General features: G+C 46.0%; 2 protein-coding genes across 7 annotated transcripts in view; one reads left to right on the top strand and one right to left on the bottom strand.

The window, feature by feature from the left end:
- Positions 1–1,861, bottom strand: part of caskin1 (CASK interacting protein 1) — a 104,435-nt gene extending 102,574 nt beyond the window's left edge. For all 4 annotated transcript variants that reach the window (XM_056408167.1, XM_056408168.1, XM_056408170.1 and 1 more), the window contains exon 1: positions 1,072–1,861. In XM_056408167.1, the coding sequence (XP_056264142.1) occupies positions 1,072–1,165 (94 nt within the window). In that variant the 5' untranslated portion in view covers positions 1,166–1,861. The remainder of the gene's footprint in view (positions 1–1,071) is intronic.
- A 1,675-nt stretch (positions 1,862–3,536) lies between these two features.
- prpsap2 (phosphoribosyl pyrophosphate synthetase-associated protein 2) lies at positions 3,537–14,510 on the top strand. 3 transcript variants are annotated; one of them, XM_056408194.1, is made up of 11 exons: positions 3,537–3,745; positions 6,355–6,515; positions 7,550–7,602; positions 9,025–9,091; positions 9,240–9,412; positions 9,597–9,712; positions 11,505–11,560; positions 11,784–11,932; positions 12,040–12,110; positions 12,642–12,788; positions 12,878–14,510. In XM_056408194.1, the coding sequence occupies exons 2-11, from the start codon at positions 6,433–6,435 to the stop codon at positions 13,034–13,036; spliced, it is 1,074 nt and encodes a 357-aa protein (XP_056264169.1). In that variant the 5' UTR covers positions 3,537–3,745; positions 6,355–6,432; the 3' UTR covers positions 13,037–14,510. The 3 variants fall into 3 exon arrangements, with proteins under 3 accessions (XP_056264169.1, XP_056264168.1, XP_056264167.1); XM_056408193.1 differs by lacking the exon at positions 3,537–3,745 and adding an exon at positions 3,758–4,630; XM_056408192.1 differs by lacking the exon at positions 3,537–3,745 and adding an exon at positions 4,667–5,176.
- The last annotated feature ends 1,691 nt before the right edge of the window (positions 14,511–16,201 follow it).

Raw genomic sequence — 16,201 nt, 5'->3', positions numbered from 1 at the left:
CACCCCCTCTCCCCCAAACCGCGGCCCCGGGACACTCTTCATTTAAATGAGGCCCATTTGTTTTCCAGGTCAGACGCTGTAAAAAAAATAAAACCTGCCCGACTGGAACCTTCCCGCCGACAGACCTTTTCTCCACATGCAGCCATCCCGACATGAACGCAGGTGACAGGGGTTCGAGTCCGGGGGCGATAGCACATTTTCATTCATCTAATTAAACCCATAATTACAAGCGTTTTCATGTCGGATGCCTGTCTGTCGACCAGCCAGTTATCTATCAGTGGATGTATCAGAGTGGCTGCCAACCACACAGAGTATTCTATCTGCACCTCCTCCTCCTCCTCCTCCCACCTCCCTTCTTTCTCTCCATCTCTGGCGTCACTCTATTGCCCACACATTAGATTGTGTGCTGTGGAAGTGAAACACGGTTCAACGTTGCCGTGCGTTGCCTGCAGAAGATAAACAATTAAAGGGAGCTGCCCCCCCCTTACACACACGCACACACACACACACACACACATACACATACACACAGGTTCCCGAGGAGACCAGAGCTCTCATCGCCCACTTCGCTCCGCCATTGAACTCGATGTTTGAACCCTGACAAATCCAAGGCCACTGGCGTCGTCTATCACTGGTGAGACAGGGTCACACATCCACCCCCCCCCCCAAAATAACACCACTCTCCCTCCCTCCCTCCCTCTCTCCCTCTCTCCCTCTCTGCTGCAGTGCACACAGACAGGGGTCTCAGGACGAGCTGTCCGTCTTCAGTCACACCACTGATCTCCTCTGGTGCACCTCGATACACAGCCTATTCCTCTCTCCATCTCGCTCTCTCAAATCACACGCACACACCCACACACACACACACACACACACACATCAAATTCCTTATCACTATCATCATATTAGGCCGATAAGCAAACAGCCAGCAAAGACGTGTGAGAAATACCTAAATACCTGGTTTAAAAAAGCATGGGGGTGGGGGGGGGGGAATCATGTCATGTTTTATTTAAATGTGTTATAATGATATATGACACTACCGCTGTGACAGATCAGATCACTCCGCCTTACTTGCTTTCCCTGGCCGGGGCCTTTGCAGCAGCTTCTGCACGGTGAGCAGGTCCTCGGTCTTCACCGCCTGCAGCAGCTCCTGGTCCTTCCCCATCTTCCGCTCGGAGGCCGCTCTTACTCCCGCAGCATCCTCCAAAAACACGGCGGCAGCCTCAGCCTCAGCGCGCGCAGGGTTGCGTCTGCCGCGGCCGCAACGGACAGCCTCCCTCCTCCTTCTTCTCCTCCTCCTTCTTCTCCCCCCAACTTCCCCTCGCACCCCTGGTTCCCTGACTTTCGACGAGACCCCCGCTAGAGCTCTGGCATGTGATGGGGCGACAGAGAGAGAGAGAGAACGAGAGAGCGGGAGGGAGGGGGGGGAGGCAGGGGAGGATAGTCCGGGTGGGAATGGAGGGATGCTCTCGGGTTCTCCCTCCCCTGCTCAGTGCACCGCCGCTGGTTCTGGGCACCGGACCGAGAGGCTACCGGGCCGGGCTAGAATCCAGTATCAGCGCGCAGGCGTCGCTGCGTAGTATTCAAAAGGTAAAGGATGAAGGGTTCCCCCGTTTCCACGGTTGGCTCGCGCTCCTCATCTGTGGTCGCGGCTGGAGGCTGATCGGTCTCCCGTTGCAGCGGCGCTCCGAGAGAAAAAACACAACGATTCACCGAATATGGAGGCAGCGGCCGAGGAGACGTGAACGAATAAAGAAAAAAGAATCAAATGAAACAACCGGGCCGATGTAGCGAGCGGCCTCGGGAGCTCACGAGCGAGAGGAGGCGCATCAAAAGGATTGTGCGTTTTAAAAGGCGGGCGCGCGCGGGCTCCGCTCCGCCCGCCGTCCTGCCGCCGCTCTCGTGAGCTCTGCGTCGTAAACACAAACCACGGCCGCCGCTGCTGCTGCAGCCATCGCTCCGCGTGCGCTCGGGCTCTGTATTTGGTAATGTTTTTTCTCCGTGTGGGGGGGGGCAGGGGTAGTGAGGGGCGGGGGTTGCGGGGGCACGTGCACGCGTCCGCGGGCTCTACAGCTGGCCCAGCTCTTACGGCTAAACGGCTCGTGCTGCAACTCGGGGGCGGAACAGGAGCGCGGTGCTCTCCCGCCTTCTCCTTTTTTTTTCTTCTTCTTCTTCTCTCTCTCTCTCTCTCTCTGTTTATCTCTCTCTCTCTTTAAAGAGGAGCTGCAGCGATGATTTAAGCCGCCAATGAATCAATAGTTGTGTTGTGCTGTATTTAGCTTAATGTAGATCCTAGTGATGTCAGAGAGAACTGCCACCCTCAATTGAGATGTTAATCATTTTATTAAATATATATATATATATATTTGCCAAAGAATGCTATCGTTAAACAGTTAAACTAACTAACTATATATAGTTAACTATATATATATATATACATATATATATATATATATATATATATATATATATATATATAGGAAAGACATTATGCATTATCGTTCCCACAGGAACTTATATCTCTGATGGCCGACCTCTCACTCTGCAGAAAAGAACGTCAGCCAACAAATCAGTGCAAAACAAATTGCTTCTAAGTCAATATTGATAAGCTTGAAGGGTGGACATCTCGGATCAACGTATATCACACTGCTTTTAAACGTTCACTGCACCTGACACTGTTGTTAAGGCTACTATTGGAAAGGAATGCAAGTAAAAACTCTGAATCAGGTTATTGTCATGAAATGATCATTTCCCAGTCTTTAAGGTTCTTGTCACGTGTCCCCTTCTGTCACAATACCGCCGCTGTTATAGTTATATTTCCCATTATGTGTCTGTAATTATTGCATTTAAATTGAGAGTTAAAACATTTTTGAGGGTTCATGTATTCTGTTTTTTGCCGAGAGTTCAATGTTTTAGATCATGACTGCACGATATATATAAAGCTATAAAGACTTCGGCCTATTCTGCATAAGCTCCATATTATATGTAATATCAGAGGGCACTAGCTAGGATATTTAATACCTTGTTTTTGTGTCTCTCCACAAACTTGTATATGATAATTAGAGAAAGAAACCGTGATTTTGAACCCATGAATATCTAACGTGTCTTAATTCTTTCTCTGTACATCCTCCTCCAGATTTGTTAAACTCCACTCTCTTTGTGTGCGCGTGTGTGCGTGGGCAGTGTGGTCGGATGCTGCTCTCTGCCTCCTCCACATATCCAGGGAGTTATGTAAGAATATACTGAAGAGTAGGCCGTATGGCATGAGAGTGTATTTATAATCCGGTCTCTCCCGTTAATGCAAGAGCAGCTCACTGAACTCTTGATGTCAATGCTACAGTTTGGAGAGTTTACCTGCACACCACCCTCTTTCTGAGAGCTTGATTAATGTACCTATTTCTGGAGTGATTCGTCCTCCCGACTGCAATGTTGACATCTAAGCAATAAGGTGTTCAAATAGTCGTTTGGTGATGCAGTTATAGAAAGTATTCATACATCAGACATAAACCCATGTTCATTTGAAACACTTGCGAATCCCTTTATTTGACAATATATTACCTTTATTTATCCAGGTAAAGTCAATTGAGAACCAATTCTCATGAGCTGAGGTGGTGATGCTGTGCGTGAAATGCGCACTGCCCTCAAGTGGCCCGTCACAAAGCATGCACCTCTGCGGAGGGTGTTCAGTCCTTCATTCCGTGTCCTTGAATGCTTGAATCACTGCGAGACTAAGCCATGATACAAGGTAAGAAAACAAATATAGTGGTTTAATTATGCCTTGTGTATGGTTATACCACATTTGACTTGAGTAGAGTATTACAGTCACCACATCGGCATTAAAAGGATTGTAGAAAATAAAGGGACAATACACTTAGGTTTGAGGTTGAGTTCATAACCGTCGGAAATTACGGAAACAAATAAACCTCCACGTGACAGTGGATGTGTTGGTCGTTTAGATCAGGGGTCCCCAAACCCCGGGCCGCGGCCCGGTACCGGTCCGCGGCTTGGTTGGAACCGGGCCGCGGAAAAAAAGTGAATAAATAAAGTTTAAATTTTTTTTTTTTAATCAGTCGGAAAAATATTTTATTTTGAAAAAGGACCGGATCCACCCGTGTGTACGTCTGAGCCGCGTTCAGGAGTCTTAAAGTTCGGGTTTATCGCTGCAGGCGAGTCTCACGCGCCAAACCCTCTGCTGGCGGCACAGTGACAAAGAATCTTCAAACAGATTCAACCTGCTCAATGAATTCTGTCACTTCAGGGAAATGACAACTGTTTTCAAGTTGGCCGATAAAGTCGCTGCTGCAGGGCGAGTGAACGGCGGAACATTCTACATGTTTCAGACGTTGACCGGGTGGAAGAGGCTTTTAAAAGAGTTTGAGCGGTACTCCAACCACAAAAGACCCAACTGCAAAAGAATAGACCTGCAACCCATTTGTAAACAAACCCACCCGGTGAATCGAGCCCGTCCGAGCAAGAAAAAAATGTGCTGGAGATGCAAATGACGGTGGCCTGAAGGGACATTTCACACAACAACTCTGCCGGTGTTCTAATGACAGCGACCAGAACTCGGTGAGGAGCAGCGGACCAAACACAGGTCTGTGTCGCCGTCTCCATTAGCGGCTCGTTGCAGGTAAACAAGCGCACGGCTCACACTAATTCGGCGTAATGATGAGTTGTAGTTTTGGCACTTTATGCCCTTCGTATAATTGTATGACGTCATATGTATTACGTCATTTATATTGCCGGTCCGTGGAAATTATTTCTGACACGGAACCGGTCCGTGACTCAAAAAGGTTGGGGACCACTGGTTTAGATGTTGATTCAACTTCTATAGGGGGGAAATGTACACAACATTAACAAACAAAAACAATAATACAACAATTAAAATAAACGGATGTCCTTGGGCCTCGCGGAAATCTGAGCTGGTAACCATGAATCGCTCTCTGTGAAATATAGTTTAAGTAGATTTTATAGAATTTACGGGTTTACGTAGAGCATTTGAATGCGTCTCAATATCGCCCATTTGCCATGTTCCTGCCTGTGATTGGCCGGCTGGAAAACCCGTCAAACGATCGCGAGCAGTCGGACTGAGGGGAACAGGTAGAAAGGAGCTGGATACTTTGTATATTCAAATACTGTTGGTTGCAGATTGTAACCGGACCCAACACGCAAACTGGTGAGTAGTATTGCGCTTCGTTTCTTTTATCAGGCGTTATTCTAGTTCTCTCCCTGTTACACGGACCGACTTGCTCTCTGAAGCGAGACAAATCAATGCGCGCATTCTAGAGCTTTGCTCAGGCGAGATTATTCCTCGCGAGCTATCGCGACTTGATGTTACCGTTAGCTCACGTTATCTCACGGCGTTACAAGCCAAACATGACACACTAAGCGGCGTCACTTAATAAAATAAAACAACAACTACTTAGGATATAGGTTATATGCTTAGGTTACACATTGCAGCTACAACTGCAGCACGCGGGTTACCCTCCTCACACTGGTCCTCGAACAGCCCATGGCAACACACACATCCTGGGTTGTCCGGCTAGCTTAGCAACACGAGGAAGCTAATGTCGTGACTGTGATGAGAGTTGGAAAGAAGGATTTTTACAGTTACACACATTCTTTAATATAATATAATGCCCCCTTCCTACTACAATTATTAGTTATATTCAGGTTGCACATGGTTACAGTGCATCTGTCTTTTGTTTGCTCTGTTATTGTTCCACTAACTCCCTGAGGTGGATGAACAAGCACTCCAACCGTCCCCTCCTGCAGGAGCCTGATCACTGAGCTCTTAAATCCCTCAAAGTTAAAGTCTAAACTAAAACAGTAAGTTAAGCATTAGAGAAGCAGTGTGCGTGAACAGGGACGTTTGTGAGGGATTGAAAGTAGAAGTGGATAATGTTGTTGAAGATGAAAGTTCACTGAACTGGAATGTCAATCCAAACGTAGAATCCCTTAGCTATCGGTTCTTTCTTTAGTGTGTGTGTGTGTGGTGTGTGTGTCAAGACAAAGCTCTCATTCAGTCTAAAAGTCCTTGCTGTATGCAGTAATTTCATGAAGAAGTCACATGAGTCCCTTTCTGAGGTTCTTTGATTTGACTCTAATAAAAAAACACAATGCCTCAGATTTGTGGTGTGAGGAAACAAAAAGGTATTTCATTATTAATTATACTTGTATCTGTAAACGCTGCTTTTTTACAGAGGAAAAAACCCAAACAGCCTCAAGCACTAATGGAGACACCTTTCCTGTTCCTCCTCTTCCCCCGCCTCCTCCTCCTCCTCCTTCTCATTCTCCTCGAGAGTTGACACATTGATAGAAAAAAGTGAATCCCTTCCCATTTCTGCACTGCAGGAAGGGCTCAGCGCAGCGTGGGTGCCCAGGGATCCACTGCCTGAGCGCACGGAGGGCCGCGGCCGAGGCCCCGGAGACATGAACCACACCAAGGACAGCCTGGTCATCTTCACCGGCAACTCCCACCCCGCCAGCCGCGAGCTGGCCAAGAGGATTTCAGAGTGAGTAAGAGATGCACACGCACGCATACATTTTAGTTGCCTTTAAAAAAAGTGCGAAGAAGTTAGTGTCACATTTATGTCGCTACTGCTAATATCCAACAAATAATCTGCAAAAAGCATACACAGACTACCAGCATATGGTCAGTATTATGAGTCTCAGCAGTTTGATTTTATATTTAGCAAATTATTGCCCTTGTAGTTGTCTTTATTTACATTTTTTTATTTTGACCCAGTCATGGCAGTGAACATCTGCTCCCCATTTATTTGAAGCTTTTGGCCAAGTATTGCACATTTTAAAGGCAAAAAAACAACTAAATAATTTACAAAATAAGAGCGTTAAATAACAATAAAAATGCTGTAACAAAGTAGCTTAATGTTTTATACTACACAGTGCTCAACCCAGAACTAAAATATATTCAATAAAAAAATATAAGCAGTTACAATCTCAAGGTGTGTTTGTTTTGTTCTAAATGTAGAACAGACGTTAAGTCTTTGAGCCGAGAATTGAGGGATAAGTGACCCCAAAACTTCTGCACATTTGACACCGAGGTGAAATATATCGTTCCCACCAAAGAAGAGTGAGATGTTGTCTTCAACAGTCGTATAGCAGACGGCCTGGGTGTTGTCCAAATTGTCCCTGCAGCCAAAAGATTAGGAATGCAATAAGAATCATGGCTGAACTCCCTCCCCCTCCTGCAGAGAAATTACAATTGTTGTTGCCAGAAGTTGCAACAGCGTCCGTATTTCATCGCGTTATGTGTAAACAGACCAATCGTCAAAAGTGCAAAAAACGCACCTTGAATTCCCTCCCGGACTCCAAGGTGCATGTTTAGAGAACAAACAGAGGAGATTGGGAACAGACACGGAATTCCAGTCTCTGTGTGAGACGGACGGGAAATGAAACGCAGCATGTGATCCACAAATGTACTTCTTGTGTATTTTGAGATAATAATAAGCTGCTTTCTCTCAGTACTCATTAAATACTGTACAAATGTAAACATGCAAGTGTCCTCTGACTGTTGACTCTCTCTCAGGCGGTTAGGGGTGGAGCTTGGCAAGGTGCAGGTGTACCAGGAGACGAACCGAGGTAAGGACGGGCTTCCCGTGCATGTGTAGGTGTTGACCTATTGCTAATTTAATTTTGAAGTATTATCAGCCACTTTTGCATTTCTGCTTCACAACAAGCTCAACAACCCCTTTCTAATAATGAATGAAGATGACTACTTCTCTCTTGATTTATTCCCTCAGTTAATAATAATAATTCAGACTTCTATAGCGCTTTTCTAAATACTCAAAGACGCTTTACAGGGAACAAGAGACAAACGGAACAAAACAAAAAGAATTGGGAGAAGGTAAAACAAATAAAACTAAACGGACCAGACGGAGCGGCGTTAAACTTGCCAGCGTCGCCCTGTCGAGTAAACATTGGAAACACAAGTTTATGGTCTCTAGTTTCAAGTCTTCAATCCAGCATGATGTTGATTTCGTAAATTATGATCCATTTAGAGTTAAATTGACCATAAACTGGGTTCGCTTGAAGGCGGGGCTTATTACCTAGATGACACACACACACACACACACAGAGTCCCACCAAACTAAACTCGACCCAAAGTCAACATTAGTGTGTTTGTGACTGGCAGCAAAGGAAGATGGGCTGATTGACGGAGCTCAGGCAGGTTAAATGTTTCCCTGAAGAGGAAGGACTAGTTATGTAAATGAGGTGAGACTTCCAAGTCCTCCAAAGTTTTACTGCGCATTATATATTCATTTTGTGGTAACACCTCTTTAGTAAAATGTCCCTCTGACTTTCTTTTGGGTTGGTTTGTGTTGGGCTCTATTATTCTTATTAATAAAAAGTTTTTTTGCATTTGATTTTTATTTGTCTAAACAGGGAGAAGTCCTTTTTTGTAACATTGTATGTAAGAAGTTCACAAACTGGACTTTTGTTCCCACAATGCCCGGTTTGTTTTGAGTATTGGACCCAGCTGGTCTCCCAACAATCAGGAGCGCTTTCCAAACATTCGCCACCTGCACTGGTTTCTATCGCCGAGGCCCGTTGGACAGAACCCAAGGCGAAATGTTCAGAGAGGTAGATTACATATCTCGGGAGTCTGATATCGGCTTGATGCTGAGGAAAGAGGAGTGTGTGTGTGTGTGTGTTTGTGCGGTAGAATATTAGCGTTAATGAATGTTAATATGTGAACATTCTGCTTCTTGGCTCCCAAACTGCTCGTCCCATTAGCCGTCAGCTCTGGTTTCCTCTGTGTCTGCATAGGAAGCATTTTGTTTCCTAATCTCTTTTCAATGGGAGGCACATTTTTGGAATGCTGCTATCAACACAGGGTGAGGGGGTGGGTAGGTGGCGGGGGGGGGGGGGAGGCACAAAGTGTTCAGATGGGCCTCTAATGAAGCGGGGGGGGGTGCTCCCATACGAGGCAGGAGCGTGTTTTGCTTTCTCGCTGCTCCTGTCGCTCTCACGCCCCCACCCCACCTGTTTGTGTTCCCATAGAAACGCGGGTGCAGGTCCAAGAGTCTGTGCGGGGCAAAGATGTCTTTGTGATCCAGACAGTGTCCAAGTAAGAAAGGACACACACGCACAGACACAGACACGCACGCACACACACGCACACACACACACACGTATGCTTGCAGTTTCTTTTCCCGCCTGAAACGTGTCCACCTCACACCGCTCTCTCTCTCTCTCTCTCGGCCTCGTCCCCTCAGGGATGTGAACACCACCATCATGGAGATGCTGATCCTGGTGTACGCGTGCAGGACGTCCTGCGCCAGGAGCATCACCGGCGTCCTCCCTTACTTCCCCTACAGCAAGCAGTGCAAGATGAGGAAGAGGGGCTCCATCGTCTCGAAGCTCATCGCCTCCATGATGTGTAAAGCTGGTAGGTGGGTGGATGGGGGGGGGAGGCTTTTAACAGCACACCATGGGGGGGGGGGGATGGGAGTCAGAAACCAGGGTAAAGTAGGTTAACATGATTACGAGCATGATCCCGTGAGTCCATCTTTGCACACGTTGTTGTTGTTGTGAAAAGGTGCGAGCGCCATCGAACTGACTGTTTTGTGTAGGACTCACCCACCTGATCACGATGGACCTCCATCAGAAGGAGATCCAAGGCTTCTTCAACATCCCAGTGGACAATCTGAGAGCCTCTCCCTTCCTGCTGCAGTACATACAGGAAGAGGTAGACACGCAGGTTACACACACACACACACACACACACACACAACATGACTTGTGCGTATTAAATAGATGGTCGTTTGCTTCTTAGACGGGAAACGAGAGGTGGGCGTAGTCCCAGTGACATGATGGTTTTGAATAGGGATGCACCGATCTGATCGGCGCCGATCCATATCGGCCGATATTCCCATTATCGGTTTTGATCGGCGTTCTCAAAACGGCCGATCAAAACGGCCGATCAGATGACGTAACCTCTAAGAGAAAAACTATCAGAGACGTTTCAATCGCAGCGCACCGCAACGGAGACGATGCGCCCGGCGAGGGCCTCAGAGGTCAATGAGGGGATCCTCACCACCGAGCGGCGTCCCCGTCCCCCGAGTTGAATCTCTGGGTCGACTCAGCCGACTCTCACATGTCTGAGCCCCTAGAGACTGATGCTCACGGTAAATGCATTCGATCGGGAGCGCGTGAGGGTTTTGATGAAGTTAGCGGAAGGATTTAAGTGACAACATCCGGTTTTGCAAAGTTAGTTGCAAGAACCACGTGAAACAACATCCGTTTTTCAAAATAAGATGTCGACAAATCATACACTAACATATACAAGTAAACAATGAACTGATTTTGTATCTTTAGAGATCGTTTCTGAGATTTAGCTTAAATTATGCTAACATTAAAACATTTTTACTGTACCAAGGAAGATTTATAAAAATAAGTCAGACTTTTGTATGTTAAGAAAAGTCCTGTAAATAGATTTCCCCAAGAGTTCCAGGAAATGAATAATGCAGATGTGTTCCATACATATCTGAAATCCCCTACAATAGCAATCAAACAATTTTAATGTATCAATTAGGACATTTTTCAAAGTAAAAGTCCTAAATGTTTAAAGAAATCTGTAATTTCTTTAATGTTTGAGGTGCTTTATATATGTATTGCCTCATAGTCCTAGGCAATAATGCTACACAATAAATAGAATGCTTCGATCAACACCGTGATCGGTGATCGGTATTATCAGATCGGCAGATACTGATTTCAGTGATCGGTGATCGGCACCAAAAACCTGATCGGTGCATCTCTAGTTTTGAAGCCCTATAAGACGTATATAAGACATGCATAATAAAGACATGCCCTAAAGCATACTCTACTTTATGATCTATTTGACTCTGAATGACCGTCATACTGAAACCAGGGATTGAGACCATAAACTCGTGTTTACAATGTTTACCGAGGGAATAAATCAAGGTAATAATTCAAAAATAAATTCCAGTGGCATTTGCGATGCTTTTCAACGGTGGGCGATTTAGGAGGGGAGACACAATCAGGCTTCTCATCTCCAGCAGACAATTTTGCATCCGTACCAGTGCACGAGGACAAGATACAAGGGAACTAGAACGGGCACTCGGTAGAGCGCATACCTTCGCATATCACAAGATTGGGCATTGAATTATGAACATTTTGGCATTAGTTGCATGCCAATTGGATATAAATTGACCGCGCTATGGTAAAAAGAAGATGTTGACCTTTTCATGACTTTGACCCGATCGATCCCAAAATCTAATCAAATGGTCCCCGGATAATAACCAATCATCCCACCAAATTTCATGCGATTCGGTTTAAAACTTTTTTACTTATGCGAATAACACGCATACAAATAAATAAATAAATACACGCCGATCAAAACATTCCCTTCCGCATTTTCAATGCGAAGGGAATAAAGAAACGGACCCTTAAAAGAACCGTCAGTCGTATGAAAATGTGACATTAAACATGTGTCCTTTAATCCTTTTATTTCCCTCCAGATCCCCGACTATAGAAACGCTGTGATTGTGGCCAAATCCCCCGCCTCTGCCAAAAGGTACAGTCGGCCATGTCCTTCATCCCCGAGCTGCACCTCCTCCGTCACACAGGAACCAAGAAGTTCACCTGCTCCATAATTGCCTTTATGTAGCGGCACATAGTGTATTCTTTATATAACCACTGGGGGGCGGCAACGTCAGGAACCTTCACACTTGCGAGTTGTACTTTATCTACAATGTTTTGCACGGTTGCCCTGGTTACGGATGTGTCCTCTGCATCAGGGCGCAGTCGTTTGCCGAGCGGCTCCGTCTGGGCTTGGCGGTGATCCACGGCGAAGCTCAGGACCCCGAGTCGGACCAGGTAGACGGGCGACACTCCCCCCCCACCGTCAAGACCAGCAGAGCCATCCACCCCAGCATGGACATGCCACGTAACACACACACACACACACACACACACACACACACACACCCTGTAACCGCCATGCAACAGAATAGGTTTTTAGGTCAACTTTTCTCTTTGTGGGTTGGTCTCCAGTGTTGATCCCCAAAGAGAAGCCTCCCATCACCGTGGTCGGAGACGTAGGAGGACGCATCGCCATCATAGTGGTGAGGCGTGTGTTTGGATACAAAGTGTGGGAAAGAAAAGAGAGGAGGAAGATGGCAGGAGAGGCAGAGTGGTAAAAGATGGAGGGAATCGAATGTCAGGAGAGCTTCTTCTTCTACAATATTTATTCTTATATTATGTATGATTTTGTCCAGTGCACCAAATCGTTTTTTATGATCCCTACAGCAGTGGAGCCAAAACATCTGGATCCCCCCAGCCACAAAGGGAGCTTTAGGAAGCGCTTGATTTAATATGCAGCTTCTTTTTTTACAAGCGGATCATTTTCAACGTCAATATCGCTATTGTTCATTTAATTGTGGGAAGCTCAAATCGCCAGTAATGTTCTGTCAATAATGTTCAATCGATTGTCCCGTTAGTTTGAGTTGAACCCAAATGGTCTGAGGACGCTTTACGAAGAACACTTTGAGTCGGTGCTCATCAAAGTGAACGCTTCTCCCTCGAGGGCGCGTTGGTTCTTTCACATGCTGCAGAACTGATGAGCTCGTTTGAGACGGGCTCGTTTGTTTCCGCAGGATGACATCATCGACGACGTGGACAGTTTCGTGGCGGCGGCGGAGACGCTGAAGGAAAGGGGGGCCTACAAGATCTACGTCATGGCGACGCACGGCATCCTCTCCCTGGACGCGCCCCGCTTCATCGAGGAGTCGGCCATCGACGAGGCGAGCGGCAACTCTGCAATCCTCACTTGTACCGCACAACAAACCTCCTTTACATATCCCTCATCCTCATCATCCTCGTCTTCCTCCAGGTGGTGGTGACCAACACGATTCCCCACGAGCTCCAGAAGCTCCAGTGTCCAAAGATCAAAACCGTTGACATCAGCATGATCCTGTCGGAGGCCATCCGCCGCATCCACAACGGGGAGTCCATGTCCTACCTGTTCCGCAACATCGGAATGGACGACTGAAACACACACACACACACACACACTCACTATTTGCCTTGTCGTGTCTCTTCAGAAACATGGAGGTGAATGTCGAACACTGAGATCGTGACACACGTTGCATGATGTACTTCATGTCCTGCTTGTCTTTTTTCCTCAGTGCAGCTTAAAGGGGAAGTTTAGATTCTTTTGAAGCGGCTTGTTTGAGGTGCTTCTCCGTCGTCGGTGGTTCTCCTCCAGTAGATGGAGGTTTAAATGCGAGAGGATATTCAGCGCGTTACTTTCCCATCAGCCGGCTCTTTGACGCTCTCTTCAAAGTGGCGTTGGTGTCACACCACCGAGGCGACTCGGAGCCGACCCTCTGGATGTGTGAACGTGTCACACGAGGAACGCAAACCACCGCCGCTCTGCGAGGTAGAATGCCGAGCTGTCGGGAGGAGCCTCGTGGCTTTGAAGAGAGCGGAGAGAATGGCGTCGGATCCCCGTCAGAAAGGGGAAAGCGCTGGAAAGATTCTATCGTCGCGTCCACGCGAGCTGAAATTGGAGCTCTGACAGCAGCTAATGCACATAATGTGGATTAGCACCGCATACAAGCCACTGCAAGAAGAATCAGAACTCCCCCCGTTACCATATAAGATGAACACACACACACACATCTGTGCCCTTGATAGATGACTGCCTGTCTTTCCTTCTGCTGTCCTCCTTGTCAAACAGCACACAGACCTCAGTGTTTCTTTTAACTCCTCGTCTACATTTTGTTTCCCATGTCTCCATAGAAATTAATGTTCCTATAAGACTATGACATTTGTTCGCCTTGATCCCCCCCCCCCTCCCCGCAGCAAAGTCTCCTTTTCCTAACGGCATCAGAAGAGTGCCGGTGCCTTCTCCAGGACATGCTAATGAACACAGGCCCGTTGTACTGGATCCCGGGATGTTCGGGGTCCCAGCTAATTAACTCGTCATCACCCCTTTCTGATTATTCATGGCTTCCCAGTGTGTCGTTGCTTCAGACTCCTGCTAACTGGTTGCCATAGCGCTGAGATGCTGTTGTCAAATCTAATCATTGATGAACTGGAAGTACGTCTCGGTCCGGTCAATTGGGCGTCATAAAAAAATTTGTTTTTACGGCGTTTCACGAGTCAACCGTGTAACATTGTGTGCCATTGTTTCAATGCCTGCTCATGTTTTTTTAATATTTGCCACAATGAGCTGTTGCCCAGCTGTAGGGCTGTGGGTAGTTTTACACTCCTGTTAGAAGTGGAAGGTTTTTCTTAATTATGAGTTTAAATGGTCAGGAAAGATGCTCCAACACACCTGCAGGCAAAGCGGGAAGTCAAGCAAATCTTTTTTTAAATCTTTTTTCTTTCTTTCTGACAAGCAACACTCGACTGAAAGCAGGTCTTTGTCACTAAACCAGATGTGTTCCCAAAATATAAAAAGTTTTGTATTTATTTTCAGCACTTCTTATGAATAAATATGACCTTTTTTATAAATTGGAGCGTGTGCTTTCTGATTTCATGATAAATGTGTTTTTACTATACTTTAAAATGTGTTGTTTAACTTTGTTTTGGCACTCACCACTCCCTGTATGATATACTTCCAAATCTCATTAAAAGAACAAATAACTGGAATGACATTCAATGAATGCAATAAATATTGATGACGCATTACAAAATTAGAACCTCTCCCTGTTTGTCTGAGAGCTACGGTGGCCTTCAGGGGACATCCAACAACTGAAAGGCCCTCCAGTCAGTGTTTTGTCCACTCTGGGCTACTGTAGAAGCATGGCGGACTCTGAAGAGGGTCTGCCTATTCTGTAGCTTCGAAGGACTCCTTTCAAGCTCACAAAAACACAATTCAAAATAGTTTTAAGTGATACCACACTAATGATAATAAAGTTCTAAAAAATAGTATCCATTTCTGCCAATACATCCGTCTAAATCCTACACTGGCCCTTTAAGTACATCTAGCTGCTGCTCTTTATTTTTTTCAGTATTCAGATAATCTACTTAAGTACATGTTGAAATACCATAGTAAAAATATGAATAATGACAAGTTATAGTATTGGCAAAATATATTTAAAGATTGAGAAGTACAAGTTGCACAAGGTGGTAAAAAATACTGCATCATGTCAAAAGCATATCAGCTGGTGTTACACAAGTGTAACAAGTACAATATGTCCTCTAAGATATAGTTGAGTATATAAATTGAAGGCACTGTATCACACTCAAACACTCCAGTATGTCAAAGCTGTACTTACCGGAAGTACCTGGTCACACTCCACCACTGGTTAATTCAATTCAGTTTATTTGTATAGCCCAATTTCACAAATTACAAATTTGTCTCAGAGTGCTTTACAATCTGTACATATAGACATCCCTGCCCCAAAACCTCACATCGGACCAGGAAAAACTCCCAAATAACCCTTCAGGGGGGAAAAAAGGGAAGAAACCTTCAGGAGAGCAACAGAGGAGGATCCCTCTCCAGGATGGACAGAACAATAGATGTCATGTGACCAGAAGGACAGATTTAGAGTTAAAATACATTCAATGAATATGACAGAGTGTATGAATAGTTCATAGTTGGCATATTCCACGATGGAGACCTCCACGATCCATCAGGCAGATGGCGGTGGGGAGGAGGGCGGAGTCTCAACAGTGGGCGGAGTCTCAACAGGACAGTGGTGTAGTCAGGAGCAGGAATTCCACGACCCAGACCTCGATGATCCATCAGCAGATAGGATCTATGCCGTCTCATAGGGTCCGATGACCCCATGAGACGTGAAGTCACAAGGACTCCGGGGAGAAAGCAGAGTTAGTAACGTGTGATTGAGAGATGAAAATTCATCCTTAAGGAGAGAGAAAAGAGGAGATAGGTGCTCAGTGCATCCTAAACGTCCCCCGGCAGCTATAAGCCTATAGCAGCATATCAAGGGGCTGGACCAGGTGAACCTGATTCAGCCCTAACTATAAGCTCTGTCAAAGAGGAAAGTCTTAAGTCGACTCTTAAATGAGGTGACTGTGTCTGCCTCCCAGACTGAAATTGGAAGCTGGTTCCATAAAAGAGGAGCTTGATAACTAAAGGCTCTGGCTCCCATTCTACTTTTTAAGACTCTAGGAACTACAAGTAGTCCCGCATTTAGTGAGCGTAGCTCTCTAGTGGGGCAATATGGTTCTACAAGCTCCTTAA

The sequence above is a fragment of the Pseudoliparis swirei genome, chromosome 23 (assembly GCF_029220125.1).
Source record: "Pseudoliparis swirei isolate HS2019 ecotype Mariana Trench chromosome 23, NWPU_hadal_v1, whole genome shotgun sequence".
Classification (NCBI taxonomy): domain Eukaryota; kingdom Metazoa; phylum Chordata; class Actinopteri; order Perciformes; family Liparidae; genus Pseudoliparis; species Pseudoliparis swirei.
This window is presented reverse-complemented; position numbering and strand designations above follow the sequence as displayed.

What these genes read in the sequence shown, in the direction of transcription:
- prpsap2 (XM_056408194.1), top strand. Translation starts at nt 6,433, where the DNA reads ATGAACCACACCAAGGACAGCCTGGTCATCTTCACCGGCAACTCCCAC. An exon ending in CTCCATGATGTGTAAAGCTG is followed by an intron (nt 9,413 to 9,596) that starts GTAGGTGGGTGG and finishes TGTTTTGTGTAG; the next exon opens with GACTCACCCACCTGATCACG. An exon ending in CCCCAGCATGGACATGCCAC is followed by an intron (nt 11,933 to 12,039) that starts GTAACACACACA and finishes GTTGGTCTCCAG; the next exon opens with TGTTGATCCCCAAAGAGAAG.